The 25,829-nt window shown below is 46.4% G+C and overlaps 3 protein-coding genes and 1 pseudogene across 3 annotated transcripts; 3 read left to right on the top strand and 1 right to left on the bottom strand.

Moving 5' to 3' along the window:
- Positions 1 to 1,107: 1,107 nt before the first annotated feature.
- Positions 1,108 to 4,242, top strand: LOC123107211 (BTB/POZ domain-containing protein At1g55760-like). The gene is made up of 4 exons (XM_044529213.1): positions 1,108 to 1,380; positions 1,511 to 1,656; positions 2,220 to 2,320; positions 3,199 to 4,242. The coding sequence occupies exons 1-4, from the start codon at positions 1,259 to 1,261 to the stop codon at positions 4,069 to 4,071; spliced, it is 1,242 nt and encodes a 413-aa protein (XP_044385148.1). The 5' UTR covers positions 1,108 to 1,258; the 3' UTR covers positions 4,072 to 4,242.
- Positions 4,243 to 9,765: 5,523 nt separating this feature from the next.
- LOC123101412 (BTB/POZ domain-containing protein At1g55760-like) lies at positions 9,766 to 15,295 on the top strand. Its single transcript, XM_044522877.1, has 4 exons — positions 9,766 to 10,062; positions 13,343 to 13,488; positions 14,380 to 14,480; positions 14,642 to 15,295. The coding sequence occupies exons 1-4, from the start codon at positions 9,941 to 9,943 to the stop codon at positions 15,293 to 15,295; spliced, it is 1,023 nt and encodes a 340-aa protein (XP_044378812.1). The 5' UTR covers positions 9,766 to 9,940.
- Positions 15,296 to 17,297: 2,002 nt separating this feature from the next.
- Positions 17,298 to 19,141, top strand: LOC123107210 (zinc transporter 2-like; annotated as a pseudogene).
- A 1,775-nt stretch (positions 19,142 to 20,916) lies between these two features.
- On the bottom strand, positions 20,917 to 22,646 carry LOC123107209 (ras-related protein RABB1c-like). Its single transcript, XM_044529211.1, has 6 exons — positions 22,373 to 22,646; positions 21,873 to 22,012; positions 21,696 to 21,778; positions 21,387 to 21,597; positions 21,238 to 21,303; positions 20,917 to 21,149 (listed from the first exon to the last, which is right to left on the bottom strand). The coding sequence occupies exons 1-6, from the start codon at positions 22,416 to 22,418 to the stop codon at positions 21,078 to 21,080; spliced, it is 618 nt and encodes a 205-aa protein (XP_044385146.1). The 5' UTR covers positions 22,419 to 22,646; the 3' UTR covers positions 20,917 to 21,077.
- Between the last annotated feature and the right edge of the window lie 3,183 nt (positions 22,647 to 25,829).

Genomic DNA, 25,829 nt, shown 5'->3' with positions numbered 1-25,829 from the left:
GCCGGTTGTTGCGGGTAGGGGGAATAGCCACGAGATCGTTCAGCCCTTCCTTACCGAGCGACTCTGATGAAGAGGCACTGTCCTACTGCTAAGCAGCGACGACCATGCCAATCTTGGTGACCCTCTTCTCCAGATCCGGATATCAAGCGACTAGGTCGTCGAGCTTGGCGGTGTAGGACTTGACAGCGGCCGTGTTCGTGCGGAGGTCGACGCAAAAGTCCTTGAGCGCGACGTTGAACCACTAGAAGTACTCCTCTTTCAACGGATCAATGGCTTCTAGATGAAGACGAACCCGCTGAAGGCTCCTGGTCTCCATGAATTGTGATAGCGCAAGAGGAAGGAGTGGTGATTGGTCTCTAATACCAAATGTTATGATTCCAGTGGCCTTTCTGTGTATGTGTTCCACATTCTGATGAATTTGAGTAGTTGGTAGCGATTACAATCACAAATTCGGGTTATACAAATGAGGAACAAAACAAAATGAACACGAAGAATAGCAAGTTGTGTCGTAACCACTTTATCCTGGTCCACTGGATGGCATCTTCTTTCGTGTGGATGGGAATAAGTAGCGAAGAGACTGCGCTGGGCCTAAACTACACCTAGTCGGGGCCCAACCACACGAGAGTTGGCCATGCGACCCTGATCGACGAGTTGGCAAGGTCGCTGCCAGCTGGGGCCGCCATGTCAGGGATGGTGACAACATTTCAGTCACCAAGTGTTTTCCTTTTTGAAATGGAACACAACGATTCCATACTTCACACAGGTCCAGCCATAGTGCTGGGCAAGCGGCAGTTACCAAGTTGGCAACAAATATATGGATGGAAGTTTGGCAAGACAATTAAAACAGAGAGGAGGGGAAAGGAACCTCGCCAGAATTTTATGGTGAAACAAATACTTGCCCAAAGCTAAACCATTTAATCGTTCCTCCCAAAAAAGGAAAAGCTAAACCATTTAATCAGCACAGCCAAGTTTTGGAACACTACAATTAGCGTGATAACAGCATGCCCAGGAAACCAAGGCCAGCGTCAGCGAGGAGCAAGATCTCTCTCGTCTCGAATTCCACCCCGTAATTTCCTCACCTACCCGCACGTCCCCGTGCACGTACCCCCTAAACCGTTTTAGCCTTTCTGCTTCCTCCCTCCTCCCTCCTGGCTCCTGCCATTCGAAATCTGACTTTTCCAGTTCTAGGGTTCTTCTCTCTCAAGTCTCAACAGCACGCCGCCTTTCACCAGACAAAGAACAAAGTTCCATCCGAGGGATGTCGAGACCGGTCCCGAGGAACGACGTGGAGATCGAAGGAAGATTCGTGCTGCTGGAGCTCGGACCCCATGAGCAAACCAAGAGATCCAGGAAAGAGTTCTCTGTCGGGAAACGGAGATGGTATTGCCGCTCCTCCTATATATTTGCCTTTATTCTTCGTTCTTCAACAAAATTCTTGCAGCGGACGGGTTTTCGGTTGGTATTTTTGTTCTTTCCAAGTGTTCCTAATCGTTCCGTTTGAATTGTGCAGGCAACTGTCTGCGGTCCGAGTCGACGAGCATACTTCGGTGACGCTTTCGACATCTTCACTGTTTTGGGACAAATGCTTGGCTTCCGTTACCCTAAAACTGGTGCTCTTTCCTGAAAATCAACCGGTGCTAATTCATAATCGTCAAGGTAATATTTTCTTGTGTGAACTATGGTTAGCACCGATCAATGTGTAGTTTGCAAAATATTGTAGGGTAGCCTATTTCCCCTATCTTGCTATGAAATGTTCTCCTCAGACGACGGATAAATAACTAGAGCCGTCCGATCTAGAACCGAGATTTGTTCGGGTATACAAAAATGACAGGATCTTTATCAGGCCGTCATTGACACTTGAGACTAAACACTCAACTAAATGTCTTGTACTACTTCATAAAACTAGATATATTGTAAACTACTCTTCTCGGGTCTATTTATTGGTGGATTAATCACTCTAATCATGTTGACTCTTTCGTTACAAACAATGTGTATGACATGATACTTATCCGTGGCCTACCTGTTTGCAATGTTTACTCCATATCGTGGTTCTAAATCTCAAACAATATACTGTATTTTTTTTCTCTTTTTAGACTTTGTATTTTCCACATACATGCATTTGCAATTGGTAATTTCGAACGGCTTTGTATCACTTATTTTACGTCTTTAACATGGGCAAAAAATTTCTAACATTACTGACAAGTAGTACACACATGCAGAAGTTGACCTACCTCTCAATGGTCCTCATACATGGACAGTGACAGATGGATGTAAATCTACAAGATGCTTGGTTGAGATCGAGTTTCGCAACATTACTGAGGTAAAACTCACATATTTTTTCTTTTCCTTTTCTTCCTTAAAGTACAGATGGCTATTTGTCAACTTCTAATATTATACTCCCTCGGTCCGAAAATAAGTGTCTTAATTTTTTACTAACTTTAGTACAAAACTGTAATAAAGCCGAGACACTTATTTTGGGACGGAGGGAGTAAGAGTCTAAGTCAGTCCCTTAAACTTTCTTTTTCCGGATACTCTTGAGCTCTCCGGATATTGTAAGAGTATAAGTTAGGGACTAAGACTATTCGACATCATAATTGAAGGACTTTCTGATGGTCTAGGGATAAGAAATGTACATGACACAAAGTTGAAGAGATTCAATGATAACTTCCTCATTCCTCTGATTGTGCAAAGAGATGGAAATCACGAGATTAGGGCTCACAATAGAGAGAGAAAAAAGTCACAATGGAGAAATGAGGAAGACACAAAGTAACTTCACCACCATCTATGAGTAGTCTTTAGCCTAAATCTGGCAATTTTGAGATTCAGTAAAATACAAAATAACATAGAAAAACAGAACACCCACAAATTCTACTATATATCACCTGAGTTTGTCAGTGTGATCGAATTTGGATTTCAAATTATAATGTTGTCAAATTATTTAAAATAATGTTCCTTTACCAATTTAATTTACATCACATGGATGATTGTACTTAAAGGCTAGATTGCGTTGAGTTTAGAGAGAATATCCCTCATATATGAATGGGACCGAATGTATGTCATTGCCCGCGCACATCCGTTTCTTGCTTTGTTTAGATGATTTATTGTCTGAATAAAGTGGAACCTTAAGGACAACATTGCAGCAGCAGCGCATATTACTGCTAGTGTAACGAACTAACGATGCAGTTTTCTGTATTACAGTATGGCAAAACAGAATCCTTTTTGCGCTCTACACAAATGAGGACGGCGTCAGTGGAGCAAGCCCAGTCTGGCGTCGCGCGCATGCTGCGAGAAGGCATCCTCACCGACATCACCGTCAACACGGCCGGCGGCAGCATGAGGGCCCACCGCGCCGTCCTGGCCGCGCGGTCGCCGGTGTTCCTGAGCATGTTCTCGCACAACCTCAGGGAGAAGGAGCTCTCCACGGTGGACATCTCCGACATGTCCATGGACGCGTGCAAGGCCCTGGTCCGCTACCTCTACGGCGACGCCAGGTCCGAGTGGGAGCTGCTGGAGCACCGGAGCGAGCTCGTCGCCGCCGGCGACAAGTACGGCATCGCCAACCTGAAGAAGGCCTGCGAGGAGAGCCTGAGGGAGGACGTGGGCGTGGAGAACGTGCTGGACAGGCTGCAGATGGCGCACACCTACAGCCTGCCGGCGCTCAAGCGGACGTGCGTCAGGCTGCTCGTGGACTTCGGGAAGATGTACGAGATCCCCGAGGACTTCGAGGCGTTCATGGCGGCGGCAGACCAGGACCTTGCTGACGAGATCCGCTCGACCGCAATTCTCAGAGGGAGAAAGCTCGCGGCCAAGGAGAAGAAACCTGCAGCTAAAAAGACTCGGCGCCCCAGTGTGAGGAAGTCTCCGCCTAGCAAGGCTTCAGGCAGCAGCATTCCGGCTAGGAGGTCCAAAGTCCCGACGTCCACGCCTAAGCTGGATGCGAGCAACACCGCGGGAGGTAAACGGGGTCGCCGGCGGAAGTCCACGCCAAGCCAGGATTCCGATGGCGGCGCTCCGGATAAACGAGCCCGGCGGCTCAATGTCCGGCTTGCAGGCGACGAGTGGGCCAAGTGAATTGTGCCCGCTTCGTCTGTTACAAGATTCCCATTCTAGGTCTCGCAAGTGTTTGCTCAAACGTCTGTGCAAGCGGTTCAATGTCGGGGCTTTGTAGGCGATGAGTGGGCTAGATGAGTACTGCATTCCCGTTTCTTGAATTGCATAAGTATAAATTGTGTTGCCCAAGCTTTGTGCATCAGGGTGTGATGGATTGCATGTTTCCTTTTTTTGTTTGACAAAAGATTGCTAGGTCCATTTATGATCTGTATTTTTTAGAAGAAATACACATGCCCGACTTTATAAATAAAGCCACGCAGAGTTAATAACCAACATAACAATACGAGGACGCAAAGTTAACCACCGACTACTGCGGAAATCCCCGCTGCTTCTGCTACCTAGGCGAGAAGTCGTGCTCTTGTCTGAAGGTCTGCCAGCTCAACGCTTACATCGACGTTTCCTCCATATCCGGGTGCTGCTTACGATGCTTAAAGTCCTAGGGTCGGTCCTAGGCCATGGCAAAAGGCCTAGGGCCCAATACATCTACACACCCAAATAATTTTTTTAAATGTGATTTAAAGAACATAACGGCGGAGTGGGGGCATATGCCCCCCACCTTCCGCGCACACTTAACCATGTTGTATTTATTCAATAGTTATTTATGATTGAGTATATTTATCTTATAAACATTATTTGCATCATATAATCACATATAAATGATATATTAAGACTTTATTTGCTAACTAAATTACAACTTTAATGTTTATGCATTTATAATAATTATACTCCCTCCGTTTCATAATATAGTGCCTATAGATTTTTGCAAAAGTTAAACACTACAAACTTTCACCTTATTTATAGAGAAAAGTAGGTACATCATTGAATATACCATGAGTTTTATTTACGCAATATGTTCTTAAAAAATTTGCGTGCACAATATTTGGTTTATTCCTCTAAAATAGTGTTACAATATGCTAATACAAAAGTAGACACTGTCTGGCACACGGTGCAACCAACATGTGGTGCTACCTCCAGAATGACCAGTATTAGCTAAACAATGAGCAATACAATTTTGGTGATGATCTAATTTCTGCGGAATAAACCTACGCGGTTCCAGGAGCCTCTTAATTTCCAGAATCAAATATCCATGAGAAGATTTGTCCAATGACTCGTTAGTTAATGCAGCAACCAGGACAGAACAGTCAGATTGAATAATAATAGGAAGCCCCGTCCTCTGCAAACTGATTGAGATACTTTCCAAGTTCCAACATGGCGCTGATTTCGGATTCTAGAGCATCTTTGCAATGGAAGAGATATCTGTAGGCCGAGATAATATCTGTCCCTACCGAGTCTCTATGAACCATATCCGTACCTGCCAACCCAATTTTCTTGACATAGGAGCCATCAGTTGATAGAGCAACCCATCTAGCTGGCGGTTTAGGCCAGGGTAATTGTTTCTTTCTAACAATGGTAGGTTCAACAGGGAGATCAACCACCGGCATCTTCCCTTTAATAATTTCCCCAATATCGTAATTTGTTCTTAATATGCATAACACGTCTGGAATTGCCGTTGAGATGTGATCCATAAGATTGCGTAAAATACCGAATCATTAAAAAATGTCATAAAATATTCAAGGATACATCTCCATTCAACAATTGATAAACATCAACGGTACACATCACCATTAAAGGGGAATATGTCTTATAACAACCTGAATTTATATATGTATAGCACAAATTTTCACTGAAAAGCTGATATCACGATATTCACAATCTTCCCAAACCCCCGCTCAAACCTAAAGTGACATCCCTTCTTCCTTTTTGACGTTGTGACATCCCTTCAGTAGTGGCTTGCTTACAGAAGATGTTGCTGGTCAGTAGTTGGAAATTCTTCAATCAGATCTTAATCCTTTAATTTCCCTGGCTAACAAAGTACAGTATGCTTTATTAAAGCAATCAAACGTATAGGCCAGACGGTAAGAAAAATCGTTGATAAAAAAACAATTTATGTGCTAAAGCATAGCCAAGTAACCACCATTTTTTCTTAATCAAATACTCAATGCTCCAGCCAGTTTCCACATAGAAAGGCACATCAAGCAAATCAGCTTTTGTGTAATGTCTTTCTGGAGTACAATTTTTTAATAAAAATTGGACATAACTTAAAATGGGTAGTAAGAAAAAAATTGAGGGTCAAGACCAGCACAACAGAGAGAGGATACAGATGAAACATATTGACAAACCAAGAAAATGTTGTGCTTGTAAAAAGTATTACTAGGAAAATGCCCGTGCGTTGCAACGGGAACAAAATCACATGCCCCTAACCCAATATGGATGCCTCAAAGTGATGATCTTGTATACCGCATTGCATAATGCATGGGATTCTCTATGAATAAACACCAACTCGCATGAACTACTATTTAACTCGTTCTTCTTCTTCCATTTCAATTGGGCACAAAATTCCCCCTCACCCTCTCTCCCTGATAATGATTAATTATCTCTTGTGGCAAGGCATCGTAAGGCACCACCATGGAGAGGCGCAAAAAGAGTGAGGGGAGAGACCGACGGAAGGTAGGGAGATGGGACGCTGTCATTCATAGCTTCGCCCAATCTCATTATTCTCTAATTCAAAGGAAGTGCCACTGACCCTCTCATGGTTCTTCATCCTCAAAAGCTCCTAAACCTTCCCATCAGTCCATTGCAAATGATATGACGATAGTTCCTCCTGTTGCAATAAATTAAACATACATGATCATCATCATAACAAAATTCCTCTATGAAACTATGATTCTAGCAACTTCTTTGAATGGGAAATGAAGAAACAGAAGTAAAAAAGATCAAAAATTAGAAGCTTATATTACATTGGTCTCATACTCATAGCCCCTCATTTACTCCAGGATAGTGTCACAACTCCAGAATATAGTCACATAGTGCTTTATTTAAAGCAAAGTAAGTATCCAACCAGGATCAGAACCCCAAATATGCAGTACCCTCTATCCAGAAACAACAAATACTACATAACCACAGTTCAATACATCATCAGCGGTAAAACAGAGATTGATTTAGGAATAGTCATGTAATCAGAGTCACTTGATACACCCACCCCAGCTTCTGACCATGTCGTTTTACATAGTGGTGCAGTAAATTCAGAAGCCGCAACAACTACCAAGAAGGCAACAACGACCAGCTAGTATGAGTGGCGTACTTACATAGTACATACCATTTTCTATTTTTTTGTACAGATTTCCTCGGATGTTTTAGAATTTTGTAAGCACCTAAAACATTTGGTCATGATCACATCCACAAAGTTTCAGAATTTTTTGAAATGTTTTGCTAAGTTTTTTATTGTGGGTGCACCGGGGGTGCAATGTGCCTGGGTGCACAAAAACCACTCTTGACTACATGATTAATTGTCTTTGTAATTTGACATACCTATTGGAATAAATGGCACCTAGTGTCTAGTACTTGCTCGTGGTACATTCATAGCCCGTTATTCTCTGTTCATACTATTTACATCTGCAATCACATATTACAAATCTACCTTACACCAGTTACACGCGCTCATCCACACAGATTGTGGTTCATTCATAGCCCGTTATTCTCTTTTCCTGGTTCATCCGTAACACATTATTCTCTGTTCATATCAATTTACATCTACAGTCACATGTTCAAAATCTACCTTACACGAGCTCATCCACACAGTGGCACTTGCTAGTGGTTAATTCATACCCCGTTATTCTTTGTTCATATTAATTTACATCTGCAGTCACATGTTCCAAATCTACCTAACACGAGCTCATCCACACAGATTGGAGAAAAAATGCACAAATTACAAGGAAACAAATTAGAGACAGTACGGTTTAAGATCAAAAGATAGTTGTCGCTCAACCTTTGCATGAATACTGCAATATGAAATGAAAATATAATTTTTTACAACTCTCGAAAGCAAACAAAACAACACAAAATGCAAGCCTAGAAATAAGGAGAACACACCAAACAAAAGGATCGATACTTCCCAAGGAAAGGAAACTATGGAAGAAGGAAGCACTTATTGAATTTTTACAATTCTTGACGTCATGTTGATGCATGCGTCATGCATCATGATTAATCCTTGTGCAAGCAAGCTGACGTTATGCATTGTCAAAGCTAATAGCCGGGCAGAAGACTTCCGCTTATCCATAGAGTTTGTCAGCCGCACCTGGGTCCTCAAGAAAGACGACAATGCCAATCTCGTCTATAGCTAGTAGGCCGCCATCAAGCCCATCGCCAGGATTTCATGAAATTTTATGAAGCTTCCGGGCCGGTCAGCGATTGCTGAGGACCGCAATGACATGGCGCTCAACAGCTGCCTCCGCCGAACATGATCTTTTGCTAGCGCAAGCGGTTAATATCCCTGAATTACCTCCACGACCCCGTCGCCATGAACTTAACCATGAACCCGCCCGGGTTAGTGCACGTCTCCTCACCGCCCCCGAGTTGGCCGTGTGGTTGACGAGCTTTCCGTCCCGGCGGCCTCCCTCACGTACATGTCCTGTGGGCGCCCTTGGCGACGGTTAGAGCCGTGTGCATCCAGTTTAGAGCCCTTGCGAAATTAAAGGGGGCGAGATGACAGCGATCTGATTCTTAGATGCATAGGCCTTGGGAGGAAAGGGATCGGCTATGTCATCCCTTAGCCGCGTCATAGCCCTGTCATCCGGCCATGCATCAAACTAAATCCCCTAATAGTGGGTTGTTAGTTATGGTCATGCTTTCCCGCAAAATAAAAAAGTTATGGTCATGCAAAAGGAAAATAAAGAGGCTACAATTAATTTGTACTCTAGCATAGAGGAGGAGCCGTCAAAAGAGCGGTTCGGAAAGATTGGGCTGTGAATCTCACCATGCGCCTCATTCAATGGAAAAACCGGAGAGAAAAATATGCCTGATCAATCAACGGAATGGAGGGAGTAATAGTATATGATTGCTTCCATAATCACTGATTTGGTAAGCTAATAAATAAATCAATCAAAGCACGGAAGAAAATGGGTGATGGCAGATAAACCACGGTCATACAAGAAAGGAATTGATTGAAAGAAGGAAGAAGATTGACCACTGTTTGATTGGAAGAAGGAGATTGATCACTGCTATGAAAGAATTGATTGCCATGCATGATTAATTGCGTTTGGATTGATTGCGATTGTTTACCTTACGTGAATTATATGCTTACCAAGATAGAGTCGGTTTGTCCGGCCAGATGAGGATAAACCGGCAGGGAGAAAATCGTAGGAAGGAAAAAATCGTTGGAGGGGAGAGGGGGTCGTGAGGGTTGGACGAAAAACGGGGAACGTAAGAGGGGAAACGGAACACTACGTTTCTTTTAGATAGTAGAGATAGAGATATGGAGCCCCAATTATGGCCACTGAAAAAGACTTGCTGTAACACGCGCTATGTTCCCCGTCCCCTCAGATCGATGCTGGTTTAACATTTTCAGGGGGAGAACCATGAAGGTTTAGCCACGCGTTGTTTGATGCCAACTCTGACACTAATTAGTTGGCAATAAATATTTTTCATGCGACTCTAAAAAATACATATTGCTTTTCATGCAAGTTTGCAATATAAATGAAATGGAGACGAGGAGGGAAGAAATCTCGCTGGCGAATCAAATATTTCGTGAAAACAGGATGCCCAGGAAACGAATTCAGCGTCAAGGAAGGAACAATATCTCGCTTATCTCAAACCCCAGCGCGTAATTTACTCACCTACCCGCACATCACCGTGCACGGACCCCCTAAACCGTTTTTGGATGGCATCTGCTTCCTTCCTCCTGCCATTCGAAATTTACGGTTTCCAGTTCTAGGGTTACCGGCCTTCTTCTCTGAACAGCACGCCGCCTTTAATCAAAAAGTCCATCCGAGAGATGTCAAGATCGACCACGGGGAGCGACGTGGAAGTTGAAGGAAGATTTGTGCTGCTGGAGCTCGGACCCGATGAGCAAATCAAAAGATCCAAGGAAGACTTCTATGTTGGGAGCTGGAGATGGTATTGCCGCTGCTCCCCTTTTCCCTTATGTTCCTTTCTCAACAAAATTTCTAGCGGAACACTATATTCAATTTTTTTAACTCAACACTATATTCTTTGCTGTTATGGTTATACTCTCTCCGTAAATTAATAGTGATCTAAACGCTTTTATATTAGTTTACAAAGGGAGTACACCTTACAAGGATGATTTCGAAACGATAGGGGTACTGCTGTTGTAACTTGTAAGTGCTTATAACAGACTAATCCGATTTCTGAAGGAGCATCCTGCGGTGGTGGTTGTTGTGGGCTAGGATCCCCCAGCATCCGATGATTACGCATTATTTCTATATATTTTTTTCCAAATACTATATGGTTTCCAAATACTATATTTTTTCCTGACCTTTTCGGAGCAAGATTGGGCTCCGCGCTACGCGCTTGAGGCCCAGGTCGAGTCCCTCCTTAGAGTTGAGGAGGAGTACTGGCGTAGACGCGATGGTATCAAGTGGACGCTTAAGGGTGACGTGAATACTCAATATTTTCACGCCTATGCTAATGGCGGTCGCCGCAAATGCGCCATTCTGCGCTTGCAATCTGAGCAGGGGCTCCTTTTGCGGCAACAGGATTTCGTCCGCCACATTTACGAGTTCTACATCCAACTTATGGGTTCCAGGGAGGAATCCCGTGCCCGGCTTAGGGCGGATGTGTAGGACCCTGCGTTGCGGGTCACGGACGATGAAAACGAGGGCCTGGGATTGGCCTTTACCCCGGAGGAGATTGACAAGGCGACCCTTGGCATGAAATCCGACACCGCACCCGGGCCGGATGGGTGGCCGGTGGCGATGTTCAAAAGGTTTTGGCAAGTGCTCAAAGGGCCTATTTTTGACGTTTGCAATGGTTTTATGCCGGGTACGGTAGATATCTCTCACCTAAACTTTGGGGTTCTCTCTCTGATCCCCAAAGTTCCGGGCGCGGATCATATTAGGCTCTTTCATCCCATAGCGTTGATTAATGTTCCGTTTAAAATTTGTGCTAAGGCTTGTTCGACTCGCTTGTCTCCGATAGCTCACCGTATTATTAGTAGGAACCAATCGACTTTTATTCGGGGGCGCAACATCTTAGAGGGGCCGTTGGCCCTCCAAGAGATTGTCCACTCCCTAAAACGCGCTCGCCAGCCCGCGATTCTCCTGAAACTTGATTTTGAGAAGGCGTACGATCGCGTGAACTGGGAGTTTCTCCGTCAGGTCCTCCTGGACCGGGGATTCTCGTCGGTTTGGGTTCATCGCATGATGCAGTTGGTCTCGGGGGGTCAAACGGCGATTGCGGTGAACGGAGAAGTCGGGAACTTTTTCCGCAACAAGCGTGGGCTGCGTCAGGGGGACCCAGCCTCGCCGTAGCCTCGACAGAGCTCGTTTGGCTGGCCACATCAGGGGAGTGGTGGACAACCTGATCCCGGGGGGAGTGTCACACCTGCAATACGCGGATGACACACTCCTCCTTTTCGAGCCCGACACACACAGTATCGCAACGGTCAAGGCCATTCTGTTGTGTTTTGAACTCATGTCGGGGCTTAAAATCAACTTCCACAAGTGTGAAGTGGTGTCCATAGGGATGGACGCGGCCGAAAGTCAGCGGGTAGCCAACTTGCTTAACTGCAAACTTGGCCAGTTTCTATTCACTTACCTCGGCCTCCCGATCGCGGCGAAGAAATGTTCGATCGCCGATTGGGAACCTCTCACCTCCAAGGTAGCGGGCAGGGTGTGTCCGTGGAGAGGTAGATTTATGTCTTCAGGGGCTAGACTAATCTTAACCAACTCCAGCCTCTCATCCTTACCTATGTTCGTCATGGGTTTGTTCTTGCTGGCGGATGGGGTACACACTAAGTTGGATACCCCGCGGTCCCGTTTCTTTTGGGAAGGAGCGGGACCTAAACGGAAATACCATATGGTCAAATGGCAGGCCGTTTGTAGACCTAAAGCCCAGGGGGGCTTTGGGATCATCAACTCCAAGCTGATGAATATTGCACTCATGTGCAAATGGATCTGGAAGATGTCTCAGGATGAGACTGGCCTCTGGATCGACCTCCTCCGTGCGAAATACTTCCCGAATGGGAATTTCTTCGAGGCGGCCTCTCGTGGGTCCCCCTTCTGGAACTCCATTCAAGCCCTAAAACCCTTATTCGCCAGGGGCGTGAAGTTTGGGGTTAACAACGGGCGCTCCACACGGTTTTGGCTAGACCTTTGGATTGGCCACCAACCCCTATGGTCGGAGTTTCACCAACTCTACTCCATTGCAGTCGAGCCCAACCAACTGGTTGCTTCGGCTCTTAGCTCCTCCCCACCCTACATCAACTTCAGAAGAGAATTATCGGGGACGGAAATGGCGGAGTGGGACCGCCTTCGGGATTTGATCGCGGATGTTCGCCTGTCGGACTCCGCGGACACGGTCTCTTGGAGACTTTCGGGCTCTGACAAATTCTTTGTCAATTCCTTATACAGAGAGCTTACCCGCGGCCAGGTCCCTTCGGCTGCCATGGGGCTTTGGAAGGCTAAAATCCCTCTCAAGATCAAGGTCTTCCTCTGGCAACTCTGCCAAGATCGCCTTCCTACCTCTACCAACATTGCTAAGCGCAACGGCCCCGCCTCCGGCCCTTGTGCTTTGTGTGGGGTTCCGGAAGATGCTGACCACGCTTTCTTCCGGTGCTTTTTGGCGCGCTTTGCTTGGAGCGCGGTCCGTGAGGCCGCGGGGGTGGATTGGGATCCCCGCTCCCGAGCCGCGCTAGTGTCTTCTTTGTCATTGGTTCATGGCCCGACTCGTCGGGTCATGTGGACGTGTGTGGCGGCCATGTTATGGGCTATCTGGCATATTCGTAACAAGTTTACTATTGAGGGCGTATTTCCCTCGCATCCCGCTGACGTTATCTTCAAATGCATCGTTTTCTTGCAGCAATGGGCACCGCTGGGCAGACAACAGGACTCTGATCTTCATCGCCAAGATCTTTGCCGTCTTCGCTTAGTTTACGCCGAGTCCCGCGCTCCGTCGTCCGCGCCGTCTGCTGTCGCATAGGGATGGGCAGCCCCTTTTGGTTGTAGTTTCAGCCGAGCCTGCGTGCTCGTTTCGCTAGGCCGGACATGCCTTGTAACGTACTTTATTCCTTCTCCAGTTGCTGTTTCCAAGACCTGCTCGTCGTTTGTCTGGTGCCGTGTGTTGGTCATGTGGTTGTCATACGCTGCCTACGTTGTGGGCTTTATTAATTTAAAGCCGGATGTCCCTGACGTCTATGTTCTAAAAAAAAATTGTGTAGGCACCTATCCGCAGTCCGAACGAACGGGCATACTTCAGTGACGCTTTCGCCATCTTCACGATCTTTTGACAAATACGCTGCCTCTGTTTCCCTGAAACTTATACATTTTCCTGAAAATCGACTGGGCGTGGTTCAAAACCTTGAAGGTAAAATTTTCTAGTGTACACTATGGTCATCCCTTTTGTGCAATCGAAAAAAACAAATTTTAAACTGTTTATGGTTTGGTTCACAAATATAAGAGTAAGTTTTGTGGATCCACGCGTAGTTTGCAGAAATATTGTAGGACAAACTATATATATATATATATATATATATATATATATATATATATATATATATATATATATATATATATATATATATATATATATGGTTTTTGGTTTTGCTATTCAATTGATGAATAACTAGTATCGTTCGATCTAGAACAAAGAGTACATGTATAAAAAGAATGAGAGGATCTTGATCGGATGGTTATCAACACTCAATACTAAACATTCGATTAAGTGGTTTGTAATTAGCAGACTGCACTTCTTTATCATTAATTTAACCGAAAGGGTTCTGTCTATCAGAGTCTAATCATGTTCACCTTTCTTTTGTGAGTGTGTATGGCGTGATATTTACCAATAGCCTTCTCTTTCCTGCCAGAAAGAGACGCATTGATCAGTCTTGTGAACTAGGTCCCTTAAGACATAACATGCTTAATCACTCAAATGCGGATAACAGTTTCTAATTTCGTACTTCTGGGTTTTTTTACAATATATATGTCTTTGTGATGTTTACTTCAAATCATGGGTCCTAAACCTCAAACAATTTACTGTAATTATTTTTGTCCCTTTGTAGTGTTTTGGACTTTGTACTCCCTCCGATCCGACATAGAGGTTGTGTGAATTAATTCGGATTGGAGGGGGTATCTTTTTCCAAGTATATTGGTGCGCATTTGGTATTTACAAACCACTCTATTTTGCTAATGTACGTCTTTACTCTTTAACATGGGTGGATTTTTTCAAACGTTGCTAACAAGTAGCACACGCATGCAGTGGTTAGCGTGCCTCTCAACTGTCCTTATACATGGACAGTGACCGATGGATGTAAATCAAGAAGATGCTTGATTGACATCGAATTTATCAAAATGACTAGGGTAAAACTCATATTTCCTTTCCTTCATTTTCATTTTCTTCCTTAAAGCAATTGTGTGAATTTTGAGCTTGCTATCTAAATACATTGAGACCTTAAGGACAGCGATGAAGCAGGAAGATATATTACAACTAGTGTAAAATGAAGTTTTTTTTTGTTATACAGCGTGGCAAACCGGAGTCTGTTTTGCGCTCTAGGGAGATGAGGACGTTGGTGGAGCAAGCACAGTCTGGTTTTGCGCGTATGCTGCGAGAAGGCATCCTCACAGACATCACCATCAACGCCATTGGTGGCAGCATCAAGGCCCACCGCGCCGTCTTGGCCGCGCGGTCACCGGTGTTCTTGAGGATGTTCTCACACAACCTCAGGGAGAAGAAGCTCTCCAAGGTGGACATCTCCGACATGTCCATCGACGCGTGTCAGACCTTGGTCGGCTACCTCTACGGTGTCATCGCGTCGGAGGACGAGCTGCTCGTGCACCGGGGCGAGCTGCTCGCCGCGAGTGACAAGTATGGCATCGCGGACCTCAAGAAGGCGTGTGAGGAGAGCCTTAGGAGGGACGTGAGCACGAAGAACGTGTTGGAGAGGTTGCAGGCGGCACACACCTACGGCCTGCCGGCGCTCAGGAGGACCTGGGTGAGGCTGCTTGTGGACTTCGGGAAGATGTACGAGATTCCTGAGGATTTTGAGGAGTTCATGGACGCCGCGGACCAGGATCTCATCGACGACATCCGTTCGACTGCAACTCTCAGTGGGAGAAAACTTCCGGCCAGAGAGAAGAAGACTGCAACTAAATTGACTCGGCGCCGCAGCTTCTAGCAAGGCTTCGTGCAACATTCTGGTTCAGTGCTCCAATGTCCGGACGTCCACGTCTAAAGCTGGATGCGTGCAACACTGCAGCAGGTAAACAGGGTCGCCAAACATCTCAGCATCTTGCCAGGATTCTGAAGGCGGCACGGATAAACGGCCTCGGTAGCCCAATTTCCGGCTTGTTGGCAGTGAGTGGGCTAAGTGAATTGTGCCCGCTTAATTTGTCAGTTACTCCCCCTGTTCCGAAATAACTGACGTAAGGAGACAAAATTTTGAACTGAAGTATTTACATGATAATACTATACATTGTTGCCTTGTTGCAGCATATTTTCATTCTAGCTCTAGCACATGGTTATTTGCTCAAACGTGTGTTCACGCCATGAGTGTGATGATAATATGATGTTATATGAGCTGCTCAATGTCGTGGGTTAAATGACTTCCTGGTTCATGAATTACATGAGTAAAATTGTGGGGTAACAATTCTGATTGGGCAACCGACGTCACTCGGGTCGGTCGCCTCTAGCGAGAGCTATGACTTCGTATATTCATTTGCACGCAACTGCATCATTATCTCTCTCTCTCTCTCTCTCTCTCTCTCTCTCTCTCTCTCTCTCTCTCTCTCATGCAACATTTTCTTTTTGAACCAGGCTCTGCTCCTTTTCATTAACAACTTAATCAGTACGAGAACAATGTCTAGGAAGGGAAGAAGGAAGAGTGAGTTCAACACATTGGCAAAAAAAGCCACTGCATGTGCCAAACACATGTCATAGGGCAAAAACCTATCAACAGCAAGTCCAAGACCAAGTCGTTGAAGTAGGACCAGCCATCCCCGACCTCCCATGTTCTCAATCTCGGCCTTACCATTTTTCATCTTGGAGTACTGGTCGCCATTATGGTGTATGTGTTCCATACCCCCCCCCCCCCCCCCCCCCCCCAAATTCTTAGCTCATGGAGTGCGGAGCCGTGTCGAAGTGTACAATCCAGATTCTAGGGCCCAAGGATTTACGTGGCACATAAGTCCAAGGCCAAGCCGTTGAAGTAGGATCGCCTTCATTGACATCAACTAGGCCCCCCCAAGCCGTCGATATATAACTTGATCAAGCTAGGCCACAAACTGTTGGTTGCAGTAAAATTGAGATCGACTCAGACAGCGTGGAGGTGGTCGCGGCATTAAAAAATGGTTCTTCTTCTTCATTGGCCACTGCCGTTTCCGACGACTGTTATTTTAAGTCTTTAGTTTCCGTCATGTTATCTTTGATAATTGTAATAGAGAGAGTAATCATGTAGCTCACGAACTGGCTAGACTAGCTAGATTTTCTCCATCGAACACTTGGTTGGAATATGCAGTGATTCCTTTGATTGTAAACGATGCAATGGTTGTTATGACTGAATAAAGGAGGATTTGATTGTCAAAACGAGAACAATTTAAGAAGAGAAAGAGTACTAGCCCGAGAAGAAGTGTACTCCGGCAACACGTGGGCCCACACATCAGCTCCTTGCAAGCTTCCTGCCCACGTATAAGGCTCCGTTCGGTACGCAGGAATCTCACAGGAACTTTTGAAGGATCAGTTTCCTTAGTAACTTCTACCTGCAGTGCGTTCGTTTCACAGGAATCTGGTATTCTGTTCCAGTGGAAAGTCACGTGAACCTGTACTTTTCACAGGAAACGAAAAATCCACCGGAACCTCATGTTCTGACCGAGACGCGAGGCTAAGCTCTTGCTATAGTGTGGTCCAGCCGAATAAACAATGGCTGCATGGGAGGTCATCACGTCTAGAGACAATAAAAAACTCTAATCAGCTGTGAGAACGCCCATCTCTTCATCGTACTCCAAGGGCTCCATTTCCTGCACACCGAACAGGTCACAAGGCTCCATAGGCTCGCTCTAGTCGCTCGACTCTATTCCTGTGCAGTTACTTATTCCTTCATTTTTTCTGCCTCCAAACCAAACGGAGCCTAAATCCCCTCCCCGTCCTCGGCTCCTATCTACCTTCCGCATGGTTCCCGCACTGCCCAGCACAGCAACGGCACGCACGGGCATGGGCATGGCATCGGCCACCAGCTCCCGCCACCTCCTCCTTCTCGTCCTTTGGCTCAGCGCGTCCGCGAGCACTGCCTGGGCCCATGGAGGTGGCGGACACGGCGACGGCGACGCGGACGGCGGCGCGAAGGCGAAGCCGGATCTGCGGGCGCCGGGGCTGGTGGCGGTGAAGCTGTGGTGCCTGGCACTGGTGTTCGCGGGCACCCTGGCCGGCGGCGTGTCCCCCTACTTCATGCGGTGGAACGAGGCGTTCCTGGCGCTGGGCACGCAGTTCGCCGGCGGGGTCATCCTCGGCACCGCCATGATGCACTTCCTCAGCGACGCCGACGAGACCTTCGGGGACCTCGCCCCCCACAGCGACTACCCGTTCGCCTCCATGCTCGCCTGCGCCGGGTACGTCCTCACCATGCTCGCCGAGTGCGTCGTCTCCTCCGTCGTCGCGCGCGGCCCCGGCCGGACCGCCCCGAGTGCAGGTGAGCAGCAGCAGGTCCCACGTTCTCCGCTGAAACTAACTGCTATATCTGCGCATACAGCAGCTGGCCGGCGGTGTAAAGGTGGCAGCTGCTCGTCGGGTTAAATGCAAATTTGCTCCCTTTCTATTCCGGGGCGGGCGCTACGTGCTACGTGATTGGCAATCTTTTTTTTTTTTGAAGGGGTGATTGGCAATCTTTCGATGCGCATTTTCACGGTCTTATCGTTACTCCTGCGATCTTATTAGTCATGGTTTAAACGTTCACTTGAGAATCCAACTCTGTTTACAAACTTCCAGGAGCGCTGGAGGAGGGCAAGCTGAGCAGCACCGATGACAACAGCATCGAACCACAAACATCTGTAAGTGCAGCCTCCGAGTCCGGTGTTGATTTGGCAGTCGTTCAGACTACCACACAGCTCTGTGTACTCGCGCGTGCAGTATGTAATAACTTGGCGGTGCCGCGCGTGCAGGACGCGCACGGACCGTCGACTGCATCCATGCTGCGCAACGCGAGCACCATCGGCGACGGCGTGCTCCTCATCGCCGCGCTCTGCTTCCACTCCGTCTTCGAAGGCATCGCCATTGGAGTTGCCGGTAAGACAGAGACAGAGCTTGAAATTTCCTGGATTTTGACTGCCATGAATGAGAGGATCTCTGCATCTTACTAGATGCGTGTGTACCTCTCGACCCTGCTTCAGTCACTGATTTTCATGCCTACTTCTACTTGATCCGGTCTTCGAATCGGCGATTACTCGCAGAGACGGAAGCCGACGCGTGGAAGGCGCTGTGGACCATCAGCCTGCACAAGATCTTGGCCGCGATCGCCATGGGCATCTCGCTGCTCCGGATGCTCCCCGACCGCCCCCTCCTCTCCTGCTTCGGCTACGCCTTCGCCTTCGCCGTCTCCAGCTCCATCGGCGTCGCCGCCGCATACTCGTCGACGCCACCACGGAGGGCCGGGTGGCCGACTGGATCTATGCCATCTCCATGGGCCTCGCCACGGGCATCTTTGTCTACGTCTCCATCAACCACCTCCTCGCCAAGGGGTACAGGCCCCAGAGGCCCGTCGCCGCCGACACCCCCGTCGGCCGGTGGCTCGCCGTTGCGCTTGGCGTCGGTGTCATCGCGGTCGTCATGATATGGGACGCCTGAATGTGGTTCATGATAACTAGAACCATTTACCTATGGATGTAAGCATATTGTCCTGCTAAGCTAGTTGGACACCAGATTTGCAGTACCAGCTGACCAAATGAAGCAGCTAATGACAGATAAACATGCGCGCTTAATCGCTGGTTGATAAACATCCACAATGCCACAATGTTAAACATCCACAATGCCACACACGACCTACCTACATGCTTCATTGGCTTCCTGTGCACAAATTATCTGTACAATGTTGCTACGTCACTTGTCACTACAAATTATCTGACCTTGATGCTTTTCTATCCCTTTGCCAAAAAAATCAGAATATCAGCCTCACTCATGTCCAGGATAGAATCAACTGGAATTGGACGTCTTCAAAACAATACTCTGCCAGCTCGGCCTACTCGTGTCAATTCATTGGATCCGTTTCTAGGCCAGACCTTGAGATGACCTGGAGGCTGAAGATTGAGAGGAAAGTAAAAAAAATAATCATTCCCACTGAAGACAGATTGCGTGCCCAAGGGCCAAGGCTCCGGTCATAACAATGTGTGCTCCTTCTGCAATCAGAAGCTTGAGGGGGTGTTTGGTTCAGGGACTTTTTAGTCCCAGAAATTAGAAAAAGTCCCTAAAAAGTCCCTAGGAACCAAACGGGAGGGACTTTTTTTACAGGGACTAGAAAAAGACTCTACTGGAGAGTCTTTTTTGATTAGTCCCTGGGACTAGAAAAAGTCCTAGGACTTCTGAACCAAACACTCCCTGAGTCTGCAGACAAATTGCGTGCCCAAGGCTCCGATCATAACAATGTGCGCTCCTTCTGCAATCAGGAGCTTGAGTCTGCGCTGCACCTCTTCAGCACTTGCACTTTTGCCCAGGAAGTTTGGTTCAAACTGCACTATACCTTGCCACAACATTGTCTGATCTTTCCTAGCTCTTTGGACTCCATCCAGACTTGTGGCATTTCTGCTACCAAGGGCCCAAGAAGAACACTGCCGCCACGGCCTACTTTGCGTGGCACATTTAGAATGAGCGAAACAGAAGAGTATTCACCGGAAAATGGGGTGATCGCTTTGGTGAAAGCTGATTTAGAAGTGATAGCTGTAGCTCTTTAATGTAGTTGTTTCATGCCGCATCTCCAATGACTGCGTTCTCTTCCTTACATCTGCTCCCTCATGTAAATTCCTAGGGCCTATTCGGTTTGGAGGATTTTCATAGGAAACACATAGGAATAAGGATCCCGGAGGAAAATTTCCTATAGATGCATTCGGTTTGTAGGAAATGTGTACAGGAATTTTATAGGAATACTATTCATTTCCTATGCTTTTGAAGGAAATTACACATCCACTCAAAGCTCATTTTACGTGTAGGAACGAGGCGAGTCAATTCCTTAGGATGGCAAGTGTCATCCTATAAAATTCTTATACTAGTACTAATTCCTACGTTATAAAATCCTCCAAACCGAATGAGCCCCTAATCTTCAATGAAAAGGCAGGGCACCTGCCTTTCAGAGTCAATTTTTTTATTTCATCAAATCCTCACTTATGCTTATTAAAAGTCCCCGCAGCAACTCGTGCGGTGTCTTTTTTTTTTGCAGAAAAACTCGTGCGGTGTCGTCTAGTTTTTATACTGAATACTAGTATGTGCTAGAAATGCCTGAGTTTGTCTTTTTTGTGTACCCAACACCAAAATGTATTTCATCATGAAAGTTTACAAAAATTAGTATACATCCATATGTATGTGTGTGTTTTTAGAAATTTTTAAAACTTAAAAATCATGTTTCATCATGAAAATTTACAAACTAGTCTCTCTCCCTCCCTCCCTCCCTCCCTCTCTCTCTCTCTCTCTCTCTCTCTCTCTCTCTCTCATAGTTTTGAATTTTTCAATATCCAGGCTCCATGGAGCCGGGAGCCAAAAGCAATTTCCAAGTTCTCGCTCTCGACAAGACAAAAAGTATAGCAAAGTAAAAATCAAGACACTAGAAAAAATATAACATTGAAAGACTGTAAAACGCTTTACATCATTTTAAACTGCCAAGTGATCTACATATATACTACAGATTTGCACTAGTATCAAACATCATCTGAGAGACGGAACTGTGTCGTCCAAGTTATGCTCAGCCCTCAGCTGCTGCAGCAGCCTTAGGCTCCAGACGGCAGCGTGTCCCTGTCAAGGTTGCATAATTCATCAACTCCGGGCGTGACACCACTACACTGCAAGAGAGACAACAGTGGACAAATTAACCCGATAATCTTGTTTTAAGAAAATTAACCCGATAAGCAGCTGCTAGCAGACACTCACCTTGGAGAGATCGATGGCGCCTTCCTGGATCTTCTCGTACACCATGGACGTGCTCTGAAGGAATGCCTGCGTGCATAGGTCAGGTCATGTCAGAAAAATGCCATGGTGAATTGCGCGCCGCCGCGATGCGATTCGGTGCGTCGAGTTACCTCCTCCACGTTGTGCCGGGTCCTGGCCGAGGTCTCCATGAAGGCGAGGCCGTTCTCCTTGGCGAACTGTTCGCCCTCTTCCGTGCTGACGGCCCGCCTCTGACCTAAATCTGATTTGTTTCCGACCAGCATGATGGTGATGTTGTTGTTGCCGTCCGCCTGCTCCCTCATTTCTTCCAGCCAGCTCGCGACGTGGTTGAAGGTTTCCCTCCTGCTCATCACCAGAGGAAAGGATCGACATTCTTAGTCTACTGGTAAAATTCTAAGACGACAGCAACTTAAAATGCATGCTTAATCTGGTGAATGTACCTGGTGATGTCATAAACCAGGAGAGCCGCGGCCGCACCTCTGTAGTAGGATTTTGTGATTGACCTGAAAGCCTCCTGACCTGCCTGCATCATGCATGCAGATCACTTCAGTAAAGGTTTGACAGTAGGGAATGCACTTAGTTTCGTCTGAAGGTTCATAGCGGAACAACTTACGGACCGTGTCCCAGATCTGAAGCTTTATTTTCTTCTTGCCGATGGTGACCATCCGCTGCCCAAATTCGACGCCGATGGTCAGGTCGTGCACGGGCTGGAACCGCTTGTCGGTGAACTGCAGCAGGAGGCATGACTTTCCAACTCCTGGGACAGCAAATTCATAATTAACATGGTCATGGTTGCTTCTTGGCTTCTGGCCTAGGCCAACGCAAGCATATACAAGGCTTTCTACTGAAAAGATAAAACCCTACAGTTGCGTCGATCGAAACTGTAGCCATAATATAGCAAGTACGATCCGAGCCGCGCGGCAGCACGTTGTTGGACGGCGGCCGTCGATGAAAAACGAACAAGATCTCGAGTTTCTACTTATAACCGGAAGTGGATTCGCGTACGAGATCACGCAACAAACCGATGATAAAATCAGGGCACGATGGACTAGAAACGAAAGAGAGCAGATGGACATCGGGAGCGCGCCGGCGCGGGGTCGAGAAGAAGGGCACGCACCTGTGTCGCCGACGACGATGTACCTGAACTTGTAAGCGAACGACATCGCTCCCAAATTCAGAGTCCAAGCACCCGGGCGCTGCTTCTCGCTTTAGATTTGATTCGACGGCGACGGCGCACACCAAATCTTTTTGTGTGTGTGTGAAAGTACCGAACGCCTCGTCCCACGTCCGATTATCTAGCGCGATTCTCCTTCCCCGTCGATCTCCCTAATCCCGTTTTCCTTTTTTTTTATTCTAGAAGTTTGTTTTTTCTCTAGTCTCGTACTCGTACCATGTGATCCCGATCGTAGCGCTGTCCGTTTCCTTTTCTTATCCGTGGTTTGTTTTTCTCTCGTACGTGGGCACTTCTCTAGCTTTTCTCCCCCTTTCTTTTTCTGCGGCTGTTTTTTCCCTCGTGCGTGAAAGAACTTCTCCCGTTTCCTTTCTCTTTGGACTCCCAGACCGAACGGCTTCTTCGTACTCCAGCGAAAAAAGCCCAACTAGGTTTTTGCTGTGCCAGATTAAAGCCCGGATTTTCCTGTGCTACAAAACAAAAATGTCATCAGACTTTTTTAAAGCACAAAAAATGCCATGGGTAAAAAGAATTTGTTTTTTTTTTGCAATGACCCAAAAGAAAAATAGTCAATGGCAAATGCCATTGCAGCCTTTACGAATTTACATAAAAAGGTCACGCGATTTAAACGTTGCCATTGCAGTTTTGCAAATGTCACCCCACTTCAAAAACTGTTCAGCCGTGTCGTTCGCAAATGTCATCCCGGCTGGCGAATGGTCACTGGCTATTGGTGCTTTATAGTTATCGAGGAAACTCTTAAACCTTCAAACTCGTGGAGTCAATTTGAATCGAATGAACTCCTAATACTCAAATTGCCACTTTTTTAACTTACTGATACCCGACAATGTCAACCAAGTAGCTGTTTGGCGCATGGGAAAATTGGGATCACACACCACTCTTAGTGACTACACGGCCCCATATGTCATATTCATGTACCACCGGCAACTCCCTGCAGATCCGCCACATCCTCATACCCCCTCGAAGCCACACCTCACCTCAAACAGGTACGCGGAGGCTCTCCATAGCCACTTTCATGGGCAGATCTGGGCCCCAGGCAGCCCAGGCAATGGCCTGGGGCGTGAAAAATTTCTCAGCCTATATATCTAGAGAACAAAAAAACTGGCCTGGGGCGCAGCCCACTTCCTACCCCTCTTGCCGGGCCATTGAACAAAACACTGGCCAGTGAATGAGAACAAGAAAGACACAAAAGCCTGAGCTGCTAGTGCGTTGCGTACGGGAGTCTTTTTGTCTAGAAAAGGAAGATAACCCATCTTAGGCTAGTTGATGAAGAGATTTCTCTTGCTAGTTGCCACTGTTTTCAAATCCCATTTTCTCGTGCTAGTTTTTTTGCAGGGAATTTCTCTTGCTAGTTGTCACTATTTGAGGCTTGATTCAAACATGATCTTTAATTCTTTCCCTTTTTATATTGTTTTACTTACTTTTGTTGTTCTGCAGAGAAGATAAATGTGGAATCCGATTTAGTAATTCATATTTTGCATTTGTTATTAAACCTGCTAAGTTTTTTTAAAAAAATTACTTGAATACACTGATTTGTATTTCAAAATTTATAATTTTTTTGCCGGAAAACTTTTAATCTATTCATCTTCAAATATAGCGGTACAATGAACACTAAAAATAATAAAACTTACATTCGAGTTTATAAACCACCTAACGACGACTACAAGCACTGAAGCGAGTCAAAAATTATGCCGCCGTCATCGCCCTCCCTCGCCGGAGCTGGCATGTAGTAGATAGTCGGAAGTCGTCGTACTAAGGCCTTATAAGACAAGCGCATCAAATACAACCACCGACTGAATTGTGTGAGATCCGCTGAAGAAACACCTCCACACCCTATCCGACAATGCTAGACGCAACTGAAGGAAATATGCCCTAGAGGCAATAATAAAGTTATTATTTATTTTCTTATATCATGATAAATGTTTATTATTCATACTAGAATTGTATTAACCGGAAACATAATACATGTGTGAATACATAGACAAACAGAGTGTCACTAGTATGCCTCTTCTTGACTAGCTCGTTGATCAAAGATGGTTAAGTTTTCTAACCATAGACATGAGTTGTCATTTGATTAACGGGATCACTTCATTAGGAGAATGATGTGATTGACTTGATCCATTCCGTTAGCTTAGCACTTGATCGTTTAGTTTGTTGCTATTGCTTTCTTCATGACTTATACATGTTCCTATGACTATAAGATTATGCAACTCCCATTTACCGAAGGAACACTTTGTGTGCCATCAAACGTCACAACATAACTGGGTGATTATAAAGGTGCTCTACAGGTGTCTCCAAAGGTACTTGTTGGGTTGGCGTATTTCGATATTAGGATTTGTCGCTCCAATTGTCGGAGAGGTATCTCTGGGCCCACTCGGTAATGCACATCACTATAAGCCTTGCAAGCATTGCAACTAATGAGTTAGTTGTGGAATGATGTATTACGGAACGAGTAAAGAGACTTGCCGGTAACGAGATTGAACTAGGTATTGAGATACCGATGATCAAATCTCGGGCAAGTAACATACCGATGACAAAGGGAACAACGTATGTTGTTATGCGGTCTGACCGATAAAGATCTTCGTAGAATATGTAGGAGCCAATATGGGCATCCAGGTCCCGCTATTGGTTATTGACCAGAGAGGTGTCTCGATCATGTCTACATAGTTCTCGAACCCGTAGGGTCCGCACGCTTAACGTTCGTTGACGATATAGTATTATATGAGTTATGTATGTTGGTGACCGAATGTTGTTCGGAGTCCCGGATGAGATCACGGACATGACGAGGAGCTCCGGAATGGTCCGGAGGTAAAGATTCATATATTGAATGATATAGTTTGGCCAAGGGGTCAGGCCCATGGGGCTATAAGTCGGTGCAAAAAGAGTTTTGCGGAGGCCAGGGGGCCAAACGCCGGAGACCCTGGCGTCTGGCCCTGGGCCAGACGCCGAGGCCCATGGCGTCTAGGCCAGACGCCAAGGATTGTGGCGTTTGGTCCTGGAGTCCGAGTGAGACTCTTGCCTTTCGGACAAAATCGACTTTGAGGAGGCTTTTGCTCCAAGTTTCGACCCCAGGGCTCAACATATAAATAGAGGGGCAGAGCTAGCACCAAAGACACATCAAGAAACACCAAGCCGTGTGCCGGCAACCCCGTCCCCTCTAGTTTATCCTCCATCATAGTTTTCGTAGTGCTTAGGCGAAGCCCTACGGAGATTGTTCTTCACCAATACCGTCACCACACCGTCGTGCTGCCGGAACTCATCTACTACTTCACCCCTCTTGCTGGATCGAGAAAGGCGAGGACGTCACCGAGCCGAACGTGTGCAGAACTCGAAGGTGCCGTGCTTTCGGTACTTGGATCGGTCGGATTGTGAAGACGTACGACTA

This window comes from Triticum aestivum, chromosome 5A, assembly GCF_018294505.1.
Source record: "Triticum aestivum cultivar Chinese Spring chromosome 5A, IWGSC CS RefSeq v2.1, whole genome shotgun sequence".
Lineage (NCBI taxonomy): Eukaryota > Viridiplantae > Streptophyta > Magnoliopsida > Poales > Poaceae > Triticum > Triticum aestivum.
The sequence above is the reverse complement of the archived record's forward strand: the minus strand, read 5'-3'. Positions and strand labels throughout refer to the sequence as shown.